Source organism: Chiloscyllium punctatum, chromosome 41, assembly GCF_047496795.1.
Source record: "Chiloscyllium punctatum isolate Juve2018m chromosome 41, sChiPun1.3, whole genome shotgun sequence".
NCBI lineage: Eukaryota > Metazoa > Chordata > Chondrichthyes > Orectolobiformes > Hemiscylliidae > Chiloscyllium > Chiloscyllium punctatum.
This window is the reverse complement of record NC_092779.1, coordinates 28,330,462-28,346,819: the sequence shown is the minus strand read 5'-3', so window position 1 is coordinate 28,346,819 and position 16,358 is coordinate 28,330,462. Positions and strand designations below refer to the sequence as shown.

Genomic DNA, 16,358 nt, shown 5'->3' with positions numbered 1-16,358 from the left:
GAGGTCCCCTTGTTTATCTGGTTAGGAATTCAAACCAGCAGGAAGGCAAGCAATTAGGGAACTGGTGAGTTGAGGCCCTTCTGGCCATTATTTCATTACAAGAGCCTTAATTGTTAGTAGCTAAGAAATAGATCACTGGACCTTCTGTGCCCAATATTAATTGGTGAGGTGGCAAAAAGTAGATGTGTACCTCACTGGGGCCAACTTGTCCATTCATTTCCCCGTCTGACCACTTCTCTCACCATTCCCAGGGAAGGGAAGAGTCTACCCTGTGATGCATTTAACTTGTCACACTTATAAGTGTAATTATTAACCAACACATCAGCATCAGCTTCACAATATAAGGTGAAAATAAACAAAGTCATAAAACGTGAAAAATTATTTGTATTTGCATTCAAATAGATTAATAATGATGGAACTTGGATCAATAATGAACCCTCAATCATTAATTTTCTCTATTCCTTTTCTTTATTACAGCTTGCTGTTTACATAGTAAGTAACTTGAATATTATGACAGTAATTTAGACAATTGGTTACATAAATGACATTGTTAATTATTAACAGCTTTTGTATTGTTCCAGGAAAAGAAGAGTGCCCTGTGTACCCCACTGAACTGGCTTTTGCTCTGGACACATCCTCAGATGTCACACTGTCCATATTTGAAAGGATGAAGGGAATTGTACTTAAACTGCTGCAGAATATTAACATCGCTGAAAGCAACTGTCCCTCTGGGGCCCGGGTGGCAGTTCTTACATACAGTAATATAGCAAGGCCTTTCATCCGGTTTTCAGACTTTAAGAAGAAGCAGTTACTTATCGAAGGAGTAGAAGAACTAGCACATGAGCGATCAACAAGAAAACGGAATATTGGCGTTGGAATGCAGTTTGTTGCAAGACATACTTTTAAACGAGTTCGTAATGGGATCCTTGTGAGAAAAATAGCTGTGTTTCTCACAAACGGAGACTCGAAAGACACCAATGCCATTGCTACTGCTGCTTCAAAATTCAGTGCTTTAGATATCATTCCAGTTGTCATTTCTTTAAAAGACATCCCAGAAATAGAACGAGCTTTTAAGGTAAGAAAATGCTCATTCCATATTTCATTCCAGTTTAATGAGTAGAATGCGAATTAATTTAAATGTTCAGAGGACTGTAGAGGGGAGAATCTTTTAATGTCTTGAGATAAAGTGTGTAATAGTCCCAAGTGTGTCTGAGATGCAAGGGGTTCATCACTGCACTATCTTAGTATTTTATTACTTTATCTGTTATGCCTTTTATTCTGTTGTCAATATTAATTAGTTTTAACCTTGTATCACATCCTCATGACTTTTATTTGTAAATAGAAGGGCTAACCCATATAAGGTAACAGATAATAGTGCTGATAATAATATTTTCTATTTACATACCTATAAATGACTTTGAGTTGTCTTTTGGTCACCTGACAATCTGTTATCATATCCTTTATTCACTTTAGTATTTCCTTTTATTTTACTGAATCCGCTTGTTTCAGAATTATGAACTCAAATTTTATTCATAGTCAAACTATTCCCTTCATGAATGCCTCTGACTGATCAAGTACTGTATTATCTGGGAAACTCTGATTTCAATCCACCTGGACCAGATCCCTTTTCTACTCAATAAATTTGGCTGTACTCCATTTGAACATTTGATTCTTACTTCATTTTCTCTGTGACTGCCCTATATCTTCTCAAATTAAAATTTATTTACCATACTGACTGATCTAAGTAGTGTACCTAAGTCTTGGAAGAAAGTTTTCCCTTCCTATGATTTATCTACCAACAAGACTTTGTGTCATCATAATTAAAATGGTCTTTATGAAGTATCACAGGTTTATTTTGTCAGGAAGTGTAGTTGTTATCTATCATCACTACCTCTACCTATTGCAAATCTAATGTTCAATCCATAAGGTAAATTTTTATTCATCTAATATGAAGATTCAAGTACATTATGTTTAGAATGTTCTTGTCTATTAGTTTACTACGTTTTCACAGTTCATCAATGAGTTGAAGCCCACCTAGAAATATCTGCATTTGAAACTGTTACACAACAACCTAAGGTGAAAAATATAACAAATAAAAACATAATTAGCAGGTCCCTGCTAGTAGATTTTTAGGTGGCTTATGGGACAGAGAACTAACTAAATGCCCATCCTGATGTTGCCAAGACTGCAACTGACCAGTTCTCAATGTTACGCAATTGGGAGTTGATGTTAGGCCTAGGTTGGCCTCTGAATGTCAACAAGCTAAGGCAGTCCCCAGAGTGGAATATGCCAACTATTCTTTATGGAAACAAGGTAGACAACAAAATTCTGCAATAATTGTAATACATCAGAGGCTCACCTGTATAATTCTTAGAATCACAAATGTACTGATTTATGTGGATTTATCCTAGGATCAGACCAAAACAGGTGATCATCCATTCCACCTTAACTTCCATCTGATGATCAGACAGCTCCAGTTCCTGAGCTAGCTAACTATTGCTCTGACACATTCTCTGATACTCCTTTCCACACAAGCAGCCTTCATGATCAATCCTTGAAATTGTTCAGTCTTCAGTATATCACATCTACACACAGTCAGTTAACCTTTCACTCATTGGCACCTGCATGTTTTCCCTGAAAAGAGGCCTGTCTCTCAGTTTTAATGACATTATCCTCCTCATGCTGTGCGTATAGGCTATTTCCTTACAGCTCTTGCATCATCCAATCAACCACATGACAGTTACATAGCACTTTTATTGCTTGCAGGAGGAGGATTATTGAGACTTTGTGTTGACCACCACTCTCACTAGTATGGTGGGATTACAGAGCTTGAGGTCAATTATATTGGCCAACAGTTCTCTGGCACAGGTTTCCCTCTCCTCAAAGCATTAAAGATTGTCAGCAATATACAGGAATGCAGAGTTGAGGTTAAAATCTGACATTAATCATGACATTATTGAAGGGCCAAGTGGTCTACTCTGTTTCCATGTTCATATGTTTGCATGTAAATAATTGATATGCAGTTTGCAATGGAAGATGCATCTTTTGCTGAATTCTTGGATGATGGGGTAAAATCCCATTGTTAAATTCTGCTCTACTTTGTATTAAGCCTCATTGTCCATCTGTCAGTATGCCTATAAGAATCATGCTTATGGTATCATCAATGTATCATGGCATCTGTGATACTTTACCATCTGCCTGTTATTTCTCTAATGGAAGACATAAAATTGATACTGCTTCAAACTACTAATGTTTGCAGATTTGTGTTTCTGAATTTTGAATTTCTTTCAACTTATTTACCAAGGTCAATAGTGAAGACAGACCTGAAGTAATCGTACTACCAAGTCAGCAACAAGCCTCCGAAGAAATATTAAACAGGTTCCTCTGGTGCACATTGTGTTTTGGTATGACTTTAAAATAGACTTGTAGATTCAGTAGTGCTGAAATTGAATACAAACCTGGAATACATTTACAAATAAAAATGTGCAGATCAATGATGAGGGCGTATTCCCTGCACCCCAATATAAATGTTGAGATTATACCCCTCCTTCACTCAGCAGGTTCACCCTGCACATCATTTGTTTTCTTTCCGAATCCAGTGAAGGAGTCCTCTTTTCCTCCTTATCCTATGATATTTCTTCCCTCTTCTACATCAATATCAACTTGTGGAAATGCATTTCCACCTGTAGTTGGTCACCTTTTGGTGTTTACTTCCCTTGATATGTGCACACATCTCCTTTCCTCAGGTCTAAAAATCCTAAGCCTAATGCAGAAATTCTGGATGTTCAGCTTTCCCAGGTACCTTTCTGTACCTTTCTAATGATCATTGCAAAATTGCTTTATGACTTCAAAGTCAAAAGCATAGGAACGTAGCAACATATTGTCTAGCTATCACCCATTGTTACAGCTAACCTGAGAATGCAACTTTTAAAAAAAAGGTTTTGTGATTTACACGTGAAAGAAGTGAAACTATCATGGTATTGAAACAGATGAAAGACTCAACAGACAATCAAGGTATTTTTTAATGTGTAATTTCAGTTACATCACACTATAAGTTTTTGCTATGAATTCTGTGTTTTAGGATTGAGTCCTCCACTATCACCTGATGAAAGCGAGACGCTCCGAAAGCTAGTGTGCTTCCAATTAAACCTGTTGGACTATAACCTGGTGTTGTGTGATTTTTAACTTTGTACACCCCAGTCCAACACCAGCATCTCCAAATCATGACCAACACACAGCACCATCTTAGGTACAAAGTACCACGCTACAATCTTAGGTGCAAAAAAAAAGCAGAGAAAATAAAGAACAAAGTTAGATTACATTCCAGATATACATTGTATAAGTTCAGAAAATAAGAATTAAAGCTAAAGATATGGACAATTATAGACTTTCTATAAGGGCTTCAATGTTGTCTGACTGGGCTCCAGGAGTTCCCAACCAGTCACCATCTTTGCTGCAGGCCCACTGGCTGTCCCCGGTTCACTTCAGGCCCACTTGCTGCTGGCCCTGCTCCCCTCTGAGCCCACTGGCTGTCCCTCCCTCTGCTTTAGGCCCATTGGTCACCATCGCTGCTCCACTCCGGTCCACCAGCTGCTGTCCCTACTCTGCTCCAGACTGCTGGGAAGAGAAGAAACAGGCAGAGAGGATAAAAAAATCACAAGGGAGAAAAAGAAAGAGAATGTTTAAAACAAGGAACAGACAGAGCAGATGAGCTCTGACTGGAGGCTCCTACTTTGCTGCCATCTCAGATCAAGTGCATCCAGAATTAAAAATATGCATCCATAATATTACTGTAGTACTGCACCAACACAAAGATAAAAGAAATTAAATCTAGTTTTAGTCCCCAGCTTGACTGCAGAATGAAGCAGCACTGAGATATCTGCCTCATGGAGTTTTACTCTACTTCACCCAGGGATTTGGAGTTACATTTGTTCACAATAAGCTAAAGCAGTTGTAATGTTTAAGACCATAAGACATAGGAGTGGAAGTAAGGCCATTCGGCCCATCGAGTCCACTCCGCCATTCAATCATGGCTGATGCGCATTTCAGCTCCACTTGCCAGCGTTCTCCCCGTAGCCCTTAATTCCTCTAGACAACAAGAACCTATCAATCTCGGCCTTGAAGACATTTAGCGTCCCGGCTTCCACTGCACTCCGTGGCAATGAATTCCACAGGCCCACCACTCTCTGGCTGAAGAAATGTCTCCGCATTTCCGTTCTGAAATGACCCCCTCTAATTCTAAGGCTGTGTCCACGGGTCCTAGTCTCCTCGCCTAACAGAAACAATTTTCTAGCATCCACCTTTTCAAAGCCATGTATTATTTTGTACGTCTCTATTAGATCTCCCCTTAATCTTCTAAACTCCAACGAATACAACCCCAGTATCCTCAGCCGTTCCTCATATGCTAGACCTGTCATTCCAGGGATCATCCGTGTGAATCTCCGCTGGACACGTTCCAGTGCCAGTATGTCCTTCCTGAGGTGTGGGGACCAAAACTGGACACAGTACTCCAAATGGGGCCTAACCAGAGCTTTATAAAGTCTTAGTAGTACATCTCTGCTTTTATATTCCAACCCTCTTGAGATAAGAGACAACATTGCATTCGCTTTCTTAATCACAGACTCAACCTGCATGTTTACCTTTAGAGAATCCTCGACTAGCACTCCCAGATCCCTTTGTGCTTTGGCTTTATTAAGTTTCTCACCATTTAGAAAGTAGTCCATTCCTATATTCTTTTTGCCAAAGTGCAAGACCTCGCACTTGCTCACGTTAAATTCCATCAGCCATTTCCTGGACCACTCTCCCAACCTGTCTAGATCCTTCTGTAGCCTCCCCACTTCCTCAGTACTACCTGCCTGTCTACCTAACTTTGTATCATCGGCAAACTTCGCTAGAATGCCCCCGGTTCCCTCATCCAAATCATTAATATATAATGCGAACAGCTGTGGCCCCAGCACCGAACCCTGCGGGACACCGCTCGTCACCGGCTGCCATTCTGAAAAAGAACCTTTTATCCCAACTCTCTGCCTTCTGTTAGATAGCCAATCCTCAATCCATTGGGGATTGGCTATCTAAGTGACTTCATCGAGGAGAAGTAATGAAATGAAGAATTGTTTTTCTTTGCAGATCAGTGTGAACCAAATGACTTGTGCATCAGAGGTGGTCAGCCAGTCCCTCTCCCAGTGAACTTGGACATGACTTTCATTGTTGATGACTTGCAGCAGATGGAATCAACACAGTCCGAAATAATTCAGACTTTCTTGACCACAATGATTGACACATTTCTGAGCACTCCAGAATCTAAAGCCTCTGGTCTTCATCCCCGGATGGGTCTGGTACAACACCCATCAAGTTACACTCCGAGATATGGGAACGATCCATTAAACCTAGAGTTTGGAGTTCTGGATTATGCCACGAAAACTTTGAAGAAGAGACACATCCAAGAACCATTCAGTGAGCTTGAGGGCACCACTGGCATTGCCAACAGTATTACATGGAGCTTGAAGAATTTCTTCTCAAACCTCACAAATCCACAAACTTACAAAGTTATCTTCACAATATTTTCAGGGGAAACAATTATTGATGGGAACAAATTACTGGAGATATCACAAGAAGCAAAATGTAAAGGTTTCACACTGTTTGCACTGGCTGTAGGGGATGTATCTAATGTCACAGTCCTCGAAGAGTTTGTCAGTTTTCCTTTTGATCAGCATTTGGTTCATCTGGATAAGGGTCTGGAGGCTGAAATCGAATATGCACAAAGGTTTGCAGTGGCTTTTCTAAAAAACCTACCAAGTAAGTGCAATTACAACCCTTTTATTTCACTATTTTGTCCCAATCCTTGATTAAATCATACTGAAGAAAGTGAGGACTGCAGTTGCTGGAGAGCCAGGGTCAAGAAGTGCGGTGCTGGAAATGCACAGCAGGTCAGGCAGCGTCCGAGGGGCAGGAGGGTCCACGTTTCGGGCATCCTGATGAAGGGCCTTTGCACAAAATGTCGACTCTCCTGCCCTTCGGATGCTGCCTGACCTGCTGTGTTTTTCCAGTGCCACACTTTCCAACTGTAAACCATATAAGAGCAATGCAAGCAGTTCTAGGCACCACACGTTAGGAGGGATATTTTAGCGCTGGTCAGAGTGCAACACAACTTTACCAGAACAATATTAGCAACTGCATTTTCACTCAAAAATCAGGCTTGCAGAATTAGGAAAATTTTCACCTCCATGAGTAAAAGTCCCTCAGAACTTTGAATTTGCATTTTTTTGGTGTGGGGTGGGTTGGTGGTAGATGGGAACAGGTAAAAATGGAGTCCAGAAAGTTAGACATTACCGAATCCCAGAAGGTCCCGGGGTGTGAGGCCGACCTAAGTGCCCCCAGCACATTGTGGATGTAATGAGAAGAAAAATGTAAATGAAACACTCCAGCTGTCATCAATCACTAACACTCAACCCCATTTACATACTGTCCCAGCCATGCCAATTGTGTCAACTCTCAATCCACTCACAACCTGTGGTTTATCATACTCTTGATGGCAATCCAATCACTTCCAGTCTTCCCATGACCCCTCATACCTTCTATATAGGCCTACCCATTTCTTGCAATCCCCATTGTCATTCATAACAACACCTACGCCAACATCCATCAACACATGCTCTCAACCAATCAGCCTTTTGCCCTTACATGGATTAGTGGTGCTGGAAGAGCACAGCAGTTCAGGCAGCATCCAACGAGCAGCGAAATCAATGTTTCGGGCTTTTGCCCGAAACGTTGATTTCGCTGCTCGTTGGATGCTGCCTGAACTGCTGTGCTCTTCCAGCACCACTAATCCAGTATTTGGTTTTCAGCATCTGCAGTCATTGTTTTTACTTTGCCCTTACATGTTGACTTACCTATTATTGTATAGGCAATGGATAGTCCTCAACACTATGTTGAGATTGCCTATACAGTGGAAACTCGATGAGCGGGCACTATTTCTTTTGGATAATTGATTATTTGGAAATCGATTTAAAGCCTTTCCTTTGGGGCTCGGAGTTTTAAAGTCTGCTCCTCGTTCAGGAGACTAGCAGTGACACACATTGCACGACACCCCGCCCCCAGCACCGCCCTCCTCCTGCCCCCAGAACCCGTCCAACCCCGCCCCAACCCCCACCTCCTGCCGCCCCCCCCCGTCCAACCCCGCCCCAACCCCCACCTCCTGCCCCCCCCCCAAACATGGTCCAAACCTGCTCCTCCCACCCTCCAAACTGGAACAACCCCATTCCCCGTGCCCCCCCAACCCCATCCAAAACCACCCCAGCCCCACAACACGGTCCAACCCCATCCCAACCCAGTCCAAACCTGCCTCCTGCACTCCCCCCATCCCCAACCAGGTCCAACACTACCCCCGCCCCCCAGCACAAAGCGCGGGAGCCCCCACCGCCACCCCACCTCCGTCCACCCCCAGTCCCTCTCCGGGGCATCTAGACTGGACACCAACAATAAAACCACTGCTGCTGTAGTTACCTTTGTGGGTTAAGTCTCCAAATAGCACTCACATACACAGCCACACACACAACCTTTTACTGCAATTTTTTTGACAGGTTCCACCTCTACCTTGTACAGGACAATGTTGGTCAGATTATCTGGGGAAAGGGGTGGGGGTGGTTTAGGGTACACCCCTCTGTTGAACTCCAGGGAAGGTGTGGGGAGAGAGAGAGAGGGCAGACGGTCAGTCATTTGGAGACTGTGCCTTTTTAATCACTGTAAACAAAAGATGCGATCACTGTTGGAAACGCTTCTTTGATGTAATGTTTCTACCGGGACCTTGAGATCTCCTTCGGATAATCTGATTTTCGGATAATTGGTATTTGGATATCAAGGTTCCCCCTGTAATAGGTAAGTTGGCATGTAGGAGCAATAACATCAACACTATGTTGAAATTAATCAAAGTTCTTAAGTGTCTATTGATGTATTCGCTATTTCAAATAAAATTTGTGATTATAATAAATTGCTAGTTAATTTTCTCATTCCTTTTGAAAACAAGCATTGGAATTCACAACACAACTTAAAAGAATTTATAAATACTTGAAGTTGTCAATTGAGCTGTGAATTTACTGGTATCTCACTGTGATAACGAATGGTTGTGAAACCAATGTCAATCCTATGATTATAACCATCAGGTTTATATATCAGCAGAGATGTGGAATAGCAAGTATATTGTTTAAGACTGTAAAAGTTATCAAATGTTTAAAGGACCAGGTTTTCGAATACCTTGAAAGTTTGACAGCTCCATTAGACAGCAACTTGAAAGTCCTCTTGACACCTAGCTTGACACCCAACTTGATTGATCTCCTGATAGCCAATTTGGTGGCTATATTGATAGCCATTTTGAGATTGTTTTTTTTTCATGTTTCTCGTAAGTGGAACAGTTCAAATGAGGTTATCCACATTCATGGTACTTATTACAGTCCCAAAGGCACCTCACCTCCCTCAAATGTGTCCCAGAAGCAAATCTGAATCTTAATTCTCCAAAAGTTATTTTGTCTCTCCAAGCTATTTTTACAGTTTAAACTCCCTAATAGATGTTTTAACCAAGAAACTTGCCTCCAATTAAATGAGTTCTTCTTTATTTTGCAGCTGGAATCAACAGCTACCCACCTCCAGATCTAGCAAAAAAATGCAGCGGAACAGAATCTCAGGAGACAGTAAAAGAAGCAGAGAAAACACCGTCCAATTATTTAGAACTGTATGCTTTGTAGATAACTTCTATCTATTGTTAAGATTGTAATAACAGACTATTCTCATTGTTAAAACTTGTCCTTTTCCTTTCAGGATGGTTGTTCAAGATGATATCGAGCAACCTCAGAGTTACACTGACAATGCCGGTAGGTAAAGGGAATTATGGACTTCAGTTTTGTGCAGGCAGCAGAACTTATGCCACTAGAGCTGAAACCAGGAGGTGAGCCCACAATGGGCAGTGACAAGACCCAAATAGGGAGGCAGTTTGGGCCATCATTCCAATTAAGTATGATAGCCCATTTTCAAGAGCTGCTAGCCTTCAGCAGTGATACCATGAATCAGTGGGGGAGGGGTGTATGCCTTCTTGAAGCTATAATATGAAAGGAGTCTCGTAATGAGTGGCCATCTCCAAGGAAGTTAAGTGATGATGGAGACACGGTGGCTATGGATCAAGGATCCAGAGGTAGTTCATGATAGTGGCTTAATCATGGAAGTGGTCATTCCTGCTGGGATGCAGGGAGATTGGGCAGGAAGTAAGGGGTGGTGGTGGGGGTGGGGGGGTGGGGTGGGGAGGTGGTGGTGGTGGTGGTGGTCAATTAATGTTGGCCATGCAATACCCATAAAGGAGTACAATCCTCCTAGCACTCACAGGAAAACTGTTAGTTTAACCAGGTAGTGTCCCCAAATGGGGTCTGCTCAATATGGGCAAGAAGTCCACAGAGGCAGTAAATGGCCCTGAATTGACTACTTCAATATCTTAATTTGTCCTCCATCCTGCCTTCATCAGCAGGCAGTTGAGCAACAACATTCCCACTATTAGCAAATCCCATGGTAGCAGATTTTGTACGCTCCCTGACATTTTCCCAGACGATGCTGCCAGTCTTTCTTGGATCCCTGCAAATGGCATGAAAAGTTTTTTTTTATTTTGATTGTGTCCAACTAAAAGAAAAAGACATTTATATATTACCTTTCACGACCACCAAGCATTTCAAAGCACTTACTGAAATGCAGTCATCATTGCAAGGTTGGAAATGATGCAGCCTATCTGTTGATAGCAAACTTTGCAGCAACTCTGGGATAATGATCAGATAATCTGTTTGTTTTTTTGCGGTATTACGGTTAGGAGCTAAATATTAGCAAGAGCACTGGGGAGAACTATCCTCTTCTTCTTTTATGTCAATCTGAGAAAGTCAGACAGGCACTTGGTTTAACATGATATCAGAAGGGTAAGACTTCCAACATTGCAACACACTTCTAGTATTGTATTGAAACGTCAACTTTGATTTTTGTGTTCAACTTGTAACCTTCTGACTCAAAGATGAGAACATAATTTACTGAGACATAGTTGCCATTGATCAATGATATAATTTTAGACTATGCAATTACAGAGCTCAACAATCAGGGCCCTCAGTATCTCAGAGTGTTGCTTGTAGGATGGTAGTCTTGGTCATCCATATTAAGGCATGTCATAAACTGTAGATCACAGCCTGGGAGTTGAGAGAACTCAATGTATTTGTATTCATTTTGCCTAAGGGTTTGTTCCAAGCCTTGACTTTGTTGTAGTATTTTGAGTGAGACCATCAAAGTATTAAGACCTTATGACAAAAAATGTAGGAACAGATGTAGGCCATTCAGCCCATTGAGTCTGCTCTGCCATTCAATGAGATCATGGCTGATCTGATTATCCTGAACTCCACTTTCCTGCCTTTTCACCATAACCCTTGATTTTCTTACTGATTAACCTTGAATATTCTTAATTTATGCAATCGGTATATCTTTCACTAAATAAGAGGCCCAAAACTGTTCACAATATTCCAACTGTGGTCTACCCAGTGCCTTGGAGAAAATGAGGACTGCAGATGCTGAAGACCAGAGTTGAAAAGTGTGGTGCTGGAAAAGCGCAGCAGGCCAGGCAGCATCCGAGGAGCAGGAGAATCGACATTTTGGGCATAAGCCCTTCTTCAGGAATTCCTGAAACGTCGATTCTCTTGCTCCTCGGATGCTGCCTGGCCTGCTGCGCTTTTCTAGCACCACACTTTTCAACTCTACCCAATGCCTTGTTTAGTTTTAACAAAATCTTTCCAGTTTTATATTCCATTTCCTTTGAAAATGAAGCCTTCTGCATGAACTTAGAAAGTGTCCAAGAACTCCAAAGACTGCGAAGGAAAAAGCAATTTCACACCACAAAAGCACTTGACATTGAATATCCCTAAGTGCAAATAACTTGAGGTTTGGCTTCCTTAAGAAAAATCCTGTTACTATATTTTTGAGTCAGTTTTGATCTGAAATTTCTTTTTTGATCTGAAGTATACAATTAAGTAGAAGCCAGCTTGCTGCAATGGAACAGTGGAAAATCAATTGCAACCTGTCATGATCATTTGTGCAAATTATATGTTGCATTTGAGATGGAATTTCTTTATCCCGTTATGCATGGCACTTTCTACTTGCAGTCCACTGCATTAGAAGCTTAGGAAGCCATTGAGATCCCGCATTGACCACCATGCTGTGCAGGCAAATGTTTGCAAATTTGTTGAAGGGATGCTATAGGAAAAATCTTGGGCAGGATTGCCTAACTGGCAGCTGCCACTTCAGGTTGAACCTTATCCCTGTCTGTTTTCAATGGAAGGAGAGCGTTCCTAATTTCAAGCAGGAGATTCCAATCAGGGGTCCTGCACAAATACAGAGACACATTCCCATTCTGACAGGTTTCTCATAGTGCAGAATTGTCTGGGGGAGAGACAAAACATGGCCCATTTACACAGCAGGTGCCTGCCCTATTCTGAAATTTATAGATCTACAATCACAGGTAGCTGCTGTCAAAAGGGACGTGTGAGGTTAGTGTGCCAGAGGGTAGGTGGGTGGGATGCTACATGGAGTATGGGTAGGGAGTCAGCTCAGTTGATGTCAAATGCATGGGGGACTAGGGTGCCAAGTAGAATACAGCGCAAAAGGGGAAAGGGGTACGGTGCTAGTTCGGTAGGATGCCAAGTGGATAGGGTGCCAAGGTGAAAAGCAGGCCAGATATGTGATGCAGTGTTTACAATAGGTTGGTGTGGGTGGGAGATATCAGGACTGGCGGGGATAGGGAAAAGCGAGTGTCAGCTTCCAGTGGGATCATGTCTGGTGGCCAGGGAAAATTGTTCAGGTCTGAAAAGGGAGAAGGGGACAGGCTGGTGCAGTATAGAAGGAGTAGAGGAAGGTGGTCCAGATCTACGGTCGAGATAGTTTCGATCTGCAGTGGGGAAAAGGGGAAATGAGTTCAGAGCGGGGAAAGGGGTTTATCAGGTTTGGTAGAGGATTTTGCTCCCAGGGGAGAAAGGAGATGTCAGGTCAGGGTCTGGAGAGGGAGATGTGCTTAGGGTTAAGTATGGGGTCAGTTGTATAGTTGCTCGGGAGTTAGACTATGGTTTTAATAAGTTAACCTTTCCTGAGTAACTATTTAATTCCATTGGAACACTCCATGTTCTCCAATTAAAATGAAGTGTTCCAGAGAATTGTCCAGTGGAATATTCAATTGCGAAGGCAACTCTTCAGAAGTCTGCTACAATGGGGATTCCCACAGTTTTCCAAGGTGCAACTTCCAACTATGCTGGCATAACAACTGTCACCTCATCAGAAAATCCAGGCCATGGTTATAGACTCATTGAGTCATAGAGGTCCATTGAGCTTGTGCTCATCAAAAACAAACATCTAACTATTGTAATCCTGTTTTCTAAAAGTTAGCCCATACAAGGCTCTGTATGCCTTGGCATCAAAAGTGCATGTTTAAATACTTCTTAAATGTTCTGCGGTTTCTACCTCTTCCATTCTTACAGGCAGTGGAGTTCCACAATCATGTCACATTCTAAATGAAAAAAATCTTTTCCTTACATTCCCTGTAAACATCTTGCCCGTTTCTTAAATATATGCCCATTGCATTCCTGTTTATGGATATGAGAGGTCAGGTTGTAAGTTTGCTCGCTGAGCTGGTAGATTTGTTCTCAGACGTTTCGTCACCATGCTGGGTAACATCATCAGTGAGCCTCTGGTGAAGTGTTGGTGTTCTGTCCCATTTGCTATTTATCTGGCTTGGTTTGATGTGGTGGGTGATATCATTTCTGTTTCTGTTTCTGAGAGGTTGGTAAATAGGGTCCAAATCGATATATTTGTTCATGGAGTTCTGGTTTGAATCCCAGGCCTCTAGAAATTCCTGTGCGTGTCTTTGTTTAGCCTGTCCCAGGATGTATGTATTGTCCCAGTCGAACTGATGTCCCTCTTTGTCTGTGTGTATGGATACTAATGATAGTTGGTCATGTCTTTTGATGGCTAGTTGGTGCTCATGTATCCTGGTGACTAGCTATCTGCTCATTTGTCCAATATAATGTTTGTTGCCGTCCTTGCAGGGTAATTTGTATATGATGTTCATTTTGCCGGTTGTTGGGGTCTTTTTAATTCATCATGAGCTGTTTCAGTGTGGTGGTATGTTTGTGAGCTACCGTGATGCCTAGGGGCTGGAGTAGTCTGGTCATCATCTCTGAGATGTCTTTAATGTATGGCAGGGTGGCTAGAGTCTCTGGGCGTATTGTGTCATCTTGTTAGGCCTATTATGCAGGAATCGGCAGACTGTGCTTATTGAGTACCTGTTGTTCCTGAATACATTGCATAGGTGTTTTTCCTTGGCTTCTTGTAGTTTCTGGGTGCTGCAGTGTGTTGTGGCTTATTTAAGTAATGTCCTGATGCAGCTCCATTTGTGGGTGTTGGGATGATTGCTCCTGTAGTTGAGTATCTGGTAAGTGTGTGTGGCTTTCCTGTAGATGCTGGTCTGCAGCTCTTCATTGGCTTTTCATTCTTGTGTGACATCTAGGAAGGAGAGTCAGTTATTGTTCTTTTCCTCTTTAGTGAACTTTATACCGGTAAGGATATTGTTTATGTGATTGTGGATTTCTTCTAATTTGTTGCATTTCGTAATGACAAAGATGTCATCCAAATAGTGGACCCAAAGCTTGGGCTGGATCATGGGAAGGGCTGTTCATTCTAACCTCTGCATAATTGCTTCTGCTAAGAGTCCTGATATTGTCCCATTGATTTGATTGTAGATCTTGTCATTGAAGGTGAAGTGGGTTGTGAGGCACAGGTTGGCTAATTTGAGGCTGCTGACCTTGCTGATAGAGTTGGTGCTGTCAGGTGTTGGTGTCCTCGGTTCATCTAGCAGTGAGGCCAGCATTTCTTTGGCCAGGATAATGTTTATTAATATGAATAGGGATATTACACTGAAGGAGACCATGACCTCGTCATCCTCGACCTTGGTGTCTTTGATGATGTAAAGGAATTCCTGGGCAGAGTCGATTGAGTGAGTTGAGTTTTCTACTCGGTATTTCGGTTTGCATTGCTTTTCCTTTGCTAGTCTGTATGTTGGTTTGCTGGGAAGTGAGATTATGGGTCTGAGGGGTGTGTTGGATCTTTTAGGTTTCATTCTTTGGGGGGGGGTCTGTCTTGTTAATTTCACCTGTCTTGTGGAGTTTCCTCAGGGATGTTGTAATACAGTTTTCTAGCTATGGAGTCAGGTCCATCGCCACCTGTTGGTATGTTTTGGTATCTGTGAGTAATGCTTTTTCAGTGTATTGTGTCCTGTTCAGGATGACCGTCATGCGCCCTTTATCTGCCGGTAGGATTACAATATTTCTGTCTTTGTGAGTCCTTCCACAGCTTTCCTTTCCAGTATGTTGAGGGTGTTCCCTTTTTATTCTGTTTCATGTTGGTGCTACTGTCTGTCTGATGGCCTGCCGGATGTCTTCCAGTTCATTGTCTTTCAGTAGATCACTGAATTCCAGTGCAGCTAGGATGTCCTTTTTATCCACATCCCTGCAGTTGAAGTTCATCCCTCATACTGGGATGGCTTTTTACGTGTCTATGAGTGGTCGGTCAGACAGATTCTTTATCCAAGTCTCTGAATTATCCGTGTTATTGCTGTGTGTGAGTTGGCCAGTTTTTCTCGCAGAACTAGTCTTTTCTTTGACTTGTTCTGCTCCTGGTTCCTGATGGAGAGCTTATGCTCGAAACTTCGATTCTCCTGCTTCCCAGATGCTGCCTGACCTGCAGTGCTTTTCCAGCACCACACTCTTGACCCTGATCTCTAGCATCTGCAATCCTCACTTTCTCCCAGTTGTTTAGTGTTGATGGCTTGTTCTAGCGTAGCTGCCCATTCATGGTCAGTTGCATTTGTGTGCAGAATGTTGTGACGCAAACTTTCGCATGTACATTTGTGGATCGGTTGTGGGCATCATTTATCATTTGTGGGGAGGCACAGTGGCTCAGTGGTTAGCACTGCTGCCTCACAGCAGCAGGGTTCCAGGTTTGATTCCAGCCTCGAGTGACTGTCTGTGTGTGGAGTTTGCACATTCACCCCGTGTCTGTGTGGGTTTGCTCCAGGTGCTCCAGTTTCCTCCCACAATACAAAGATGTGCAGATCAGGTGAATTGGCCCTGTTAAATTGCCCATAGTGTTAGGTGAATTAGTCAGAGGGAAATGGGTCTGGGTGGGTTACTCTTTGGAGGGTGGGTGGGGACTGGTTGGGCTGAGGGGCCTATTTCCACACTGTAGAGAATCTAATCTAATCTAATTTCTCATAGCATTCTGTGGCCATTCTGTTCTGCTGTTCTCCT

At 42.5% G+C, this 16,358-nt stretch overlaps 1 protein-coding gene across 1 annotated transcript in view; it reads left to right on the top strand.

The window, feature by feature from the left end:
* Positions 1 to 16,358, top strand: part of LOC140464960 (collagen alpha-6(VI) chain-like) — a 135,495-nt gene that overhangs the window by 116,484 nt on the left and 2,653 nt on the right. Inside the window, exons 28-33 of the mRNA XM_072560633.1 lie at positions 478 to 492; positions 582 to 1,075; positions 3,305 to 3,404; positions 6,127 to 6,795; positions 9,616 to 9,724; positions 9,811 to 9,863. Of these exons, the coding sequence (XP_072416734.1) occupies positions 478 to 492; positions 582 to 1,075; positions 3,305 to 3,404; positions 6,127 to 6,795; positions 9,616 to 9,724; positions 9,811 to 9,863 (1,440 nt within the window). The remainder of the gene's footprint in view (positions 1 to 477; positions 493 to 581; positions 1,076 to 3,304; positions 3,405 to 6,126; positions 6,796 to 9,615; positions 9,725 to 9,810; positions 9,864 to 16,358) is intronic.